At 39.2% G+C, this 5066-nt stretch overlaps 1 protein-coding gene across 1 annotated transcript in view; it reads left to right on the top strand.

Annotated features, from left to right (window-relative positions):
• Positions 1–5052, top strand: part of LOC103782141 (potassium voltage-gated channel subfamily D member 2-like) — an 8072-nt gene extending 3020 nt beyond the window's left edge. Inside the window, exons 3-4 of the mRNA XM_008949890.1 lie at positions 2718–2965; positions 4550–5052. Coding sequence (XP_008948138.1) covers positions 2718–2965; positions 4550–4727 — 426 coding nt within the window. The 3' untranslated portion in view covers positions 4728–5052. The remainder of the gene's footprint in view (positions 1–2717; positions 2966–4549) is intronic.
• The last annotated feature ends 14 nt before the right edge of the window (positions 5053–5066 follow it).

Consider the following 5066-nt stretch of genomic DNA (forward strand, 5'->3'; position numbering starts at 1 on the left):
TGTTAAAGTAAAATATGACTTATGTATAATTTAAGGTTCTCCTTTCAACAGCATTTCTTTGTAAATAAAAAGACTGACTCACCTGCTACACTGCTCAGTGATAGGTCATCCCACAGGTGCTTACGTCTCCTCCATTCTTACCTTTGGAGTACTCTTTTTTTATGTAGTGTCCTGTAAGGCAAAATATCTTGCTTCCTATTGAGAGTAAAGTCAGGGGAGCTTTGCAAGAGTCAGGCTGAGTCATTTTGGAATGTTTTTGAGACATTTTGTAGTAGAAGCTGGTAACATCAATCTGTCTTAAAAATTGTTCCACAGGTGAACATTACAAACTTCTGTTAGAACCCTAGTAGGAACCACAGGTCTTCTCAGACTCATAGAAATCGGGGGAGGGGAAGAATCTGTTCAGTTGGTGGGAGCTGAATTCATCTCCCAAAGTTTCACATTTCAAATAATCATACTGGTGGAACACGTAAGCCTATTCTTTTTTTTTTTCAAAACAGTACCTTTTTTAAAAAAACAGACTGTCTATAATGCAAGTACAATCTTGTTTCCTGAATTTGCTTTGAATCTTCTTTCTTTTTTCCTTGTCTGTTGTGTCCTGCTACTTTCACTGAGTTCACATGATGTGTGAACACAAAAATATATGCAGGGGTTACAAGTTGTATTCCGCAAATCATGCATTCTTAAAATTTTAGTGGGAACTTGACATTTTTGACCCTCAGCTTGTGGATTTTGACAAGCTTCTGGTTCATGCTATAACAGCAAAGGTGTGGTGCCACCCTAGCCTCTCATCACCACTTGAAATATCATTTGGTACAAGCATCAGTCTAGGTGATGCTAAGTAAAGGTGTATTTTCTCTTTTCTGGCATTTTGAAGTCCATAGGATAAGACCTGTTCCACTCTAAGACATGCAGAGTGGGCAGTGTTACGGAATTCTGTGAAAATCACATTAATAATGTAAAATAATTGCACTGAAAGTTATATTTTACAGGCTACTTTTAACTAATTTAAGAACAGTTAATTAATAAGTATAATCAAATCTATTAACTTGAGCCATTATATTGTTTCAAAATGTTTCCAGTCCATATTAAAAGTTCACTTAATGACCTATTTAATGGACCCTACAAATTGAATTCCTGTTGGTTGCTCCATAAAAGTTTTAGGAGGCACAAAATTACTTTTAATCAGAAAACTCAGTTCTTAGCAAACATACTGCAAGCCACTGAACATAATCTAAAAATGGCAATTAAATAATTTTTTTCTCTGAATTTTATGTCCACTATGTGATCCCATTCAAAATCCTGATTGTGATTGACATATGCCTTGTAGAAGTTAGTTTTCAAGAAAGTTCTTTCTTTCCATATCACTTGAAGTCGGCATTCTTCAACACCACTCAATTTCACAAAAAGTTATGTCTAAATGAAGAAGAACAGAAGAAATGGAAGCAACAATAATATGCCTGTGAAGGTATTTCCATTTGTCACAAACATTTGGCCACAGTTGTTACTCTTTTTACTTGCTCACATATTTTGTATTATCATTGTACTGTAATTCTCCTGAAAAACATCAGCACCTTCACAATCAGTGCATCGTTATTCAGGGGAAAAAATGTTTTTTCTTACTATAATACCTAAAAATGCAGCAGGCTAACAAACTGAGAATGAGACTGAGTGTTCAACAATCCAGAACATGGTCCCTAAACCACTGTCCTAAACCGTTCTCAGGATATGCAGACTGATTCCAGCAGTAACTGGAAAGGTTATTTTTTTTTAACTGAGTCTTTCTTAAACTCAGACTCACATTCATGCAAAAGTGAACATATCTTTATCTCTGCTTAGTTTGGGCAGCTACTTTAAAATTAATGTAAAAATTCTTCCCCCCTACTATAAGCAAACCCACTGTTTCACACACAAAGAAAAGGTGGAAATCACAGCTAGGTGTGAAGCACTCCCAAATCACCTACTGAGAAATCTGCATGAATTTGGATTCAGCCCTATGACAAGCCTATAAAATTACTGTCTAGGCTGGGATTAAGCAAAAATTGCTTAATTAAAGAGTACTTCACCTTAAGAAATGTTCAGTCTTCTAAACTGCTTTTCATACAACCATGTACAATAATTAGGAACTTTTTGGATAGTTTTAAATAACTACCTGATCTCTTCTAATCAAAACTTCTATTTGATTCAATCTTTTTCTTTTATATAGAGGCATACCTTGAAACACAGTTTCATACCCTGATTTCTAAGTTGCAATTCAAAAGGAAGCTTTGTAAACTCATTTGGAAAATATTTTCAAATTTTATTGTATTATAATTCAATATAATAAATCCTATTTATTTCCAAATGACACTTAGAGCATTTACATAAGCACCACTGAAATTTTTATTAATAAAAATAATCCTCTATTTTGTGACACTTCATAGATTATACAGATATTTATAGTGCAATCTACATTACAGTCACATACTATTTTACAAAATAGTTTTAATTAACTTGTTCTTATTTAGAGCTCTGAGCATTTTGTTCCAGAGTTTACATTTGCATTGGTATTCAGCCCAGGCTAATACAGGCCAAACACTATAATCAAGACTAAGCTGTCTCACTTTCCCACTTTATTCAGTCGTGTCAGTTCAAGCCTTTAAAAAATCTCAATTAATATGTTCACTTTAATTGTCTTTCTGTTTGCTTTGTCCCTTTGTTGGATTCCTCTGGGCTAGAACCACGAGTTCGTGGATGAGCAAGTCTATGAAGAGAGCTGTATGGAGGTTGCCACAGTCAACAGACCCCCCAGCCACAGCCCTTCTCTCTCGTCTCAACAAGGAGTCACCAGCACTTGCTGCTCACGAAGGCATAAAAAGACCTACCGCATCCCAAACACCACCCTCACCGGCAGCCGCCCCGGCAGCGTGCAGGAGCTCAGCACCATCCAGATCAGATGCGTGGAGAGGACGCCTCTGTCTAACAGGTACCTCACACAGCACAGCCAGAGCTCAAGCCCCTCTCTTTGTTAGAGAAGAGGTGTAGAGGTGTTGTGGCCTCCGTAGCCAGGCTGTGAGGCTAGAGGTGAAAGTCAAATAGACATCCAAAAAATGGGCATTAGTACTGAAACATCCGGCACTTAGTTGGCTCCAGGCTTAATCCACAATAACAGAATAGTCTCTCTACATCCATTTCTACCCTCTCGTGCCCTCCCCACAAACTACTGTGTATTATTTGCAGCGAACAGCACCCAGGGAACCCAAATTAAACAGAGCGCCAATTATTATATGTCATAGACACATAACAAGAAAAATATAGCATAGAAATGTGCAATTCAGATATATGAGATGAGCAAGTGAGAAGAAAGGAATGTCCCTGCTGTTTCTACTGGTTTGGTTCAGAAGCACAGGACAAATGAGACTTGCTCACATTTCCATACAGCAGAGAAATAAGAGATTCCCAGAGTCCAAAGTGCAATAGTCACAAGAAAGACTCTTCTAAATAAAAAATATGAAATGGATAAGAAAACTGTGTTTCCTATAAGTTAATACAAAAGTGAGGAAACTGCAGTTTAAGAGTTTGTGATTTATTGAACATCTCTCTGCTGTCACAAGTAAACCATTTGGCTTTCAGGTATGCCAAACATCACCTCTGAAAACACAGCAAAGGTCTAAGGGGACTCCGAAGTGTTTTCTATTGAACTCAAACATGCCACCATTTAAAGAGGAAGCATTTTCAGCACTAGTTGCTGTAGAGAATTTCTTGTTAAGTTACATTTTGAGAAGCCTGTTTTATACAGTTACCAGGTTTGGATTTCATTTCCGTGAAAATTCAGCAGCTTGTAGCTACTGAAGTTTTTCAGCTGTTGTGCAATGAGGCCTCCTGGCCAGCACAAAACACCAATGTCTTAGCTTTTCAGGAAACCTTCTGCCTGGCCCCATCCCTTCTCTGCTAGAGGACTTTCCTGGACCACACTTCCAGTCACAGAGTATGTAAAAACAGAAAATGCCAGCTTTGTGCTAAAAAACAAGCTAAAAACACAAGCACAAAATGGCAGTCCCACCTCACAGTGGTCTGAAGTTTAAAATGGTACCGTAGTACTGCAGCAACTCCATGAACACGCTGACTTTTATTAGTGTATATATCACTATGTCTTATTCTCGAAGATACATAATATACAAAATGCTCTTAAATAAGCATGGCATGGAGGAATTGGTAGGGGACTGGGATTCCCCCTCAGTTTCCACTTTCCTGCATAACAAGTCATTGTGCTGTGCAAAGTTTGCTCCGTAGGAAGCAGCTCAAATGCTTCCCGTGATCAGAAACACTTTGGTGGTGATCCCATGAACATTTAGAAGTGGAGAAATGGTGGGAAAGAAGGGGGGAAGGGGTCCTGTCTATGGGGATCGCCATGGACCGCCTCTCGCCGGGGCGTGTGGCGGTGGGGCTTTGAGCTCTGAGCTCTCTGATGGGACAGGGTGGAAACACCTGGCTGAGCCATCGGAAGCAGGCACATGCGAGGTTTGCAGTCACGTGGATTTTCTTCATTGGTTTTTGTTTCTTCCTCCAGCCGTTCCAGCTTAAATGCCAAAGTGGAAGAGTGCGTTAAACTAAACTGTGAGCAGCCTTACGTCACTACAGCAATAATTAGCATCCCGACACCTCCAGTCACCACACCTGAAGGAGATGATAGGCCAGAGTCTCCCGAGTACTCGGGAGGAAACATTGTCAGAGTATCTGCTTTATAAAAGAAAGAATTATTTATAAATTAGCATAAAGACCACTTGCAAGCTGAGCTCAAGCAGTGAGAAATGAGTTGCGAGGAATGAGAGAGCTGACAAAGACAACGCCCCTTGACGTGTGTGCCAGCAGTGCAGAACGAGAGGTTCAGGAGAAACAAAACACCTTGTGGGTTTTGGTGTCATAGAGTGTGAACCAAAAGGAGTTTCTTACCCCTTGTCTGAACTGACACACGGTGGAATCTTCTGTGACCATCCTGACTTACTATATGAGCACAATGAAATGTCCCCATTGATGCTTCTTCTTATCATGAGAGCTCTTTTTAGAAAAACAAAAACAAAAAAAAA

The sequence above is a fragment of the Merops nubicus genome, unplaced genomic scaffold, assembly GCF_000691845.1.
Source record: "Merops nubicus isolate BGI_N331 unplaced genomic scaffold, ASM69184v1 scaffold12461, whole genome shotgun sequence".
Taxonomy (NCBI): Eukaryota; Metazoa; Chordata; class Aves; order Coraciiformes; family Meropidae; genus Merops; species Merops nubicus.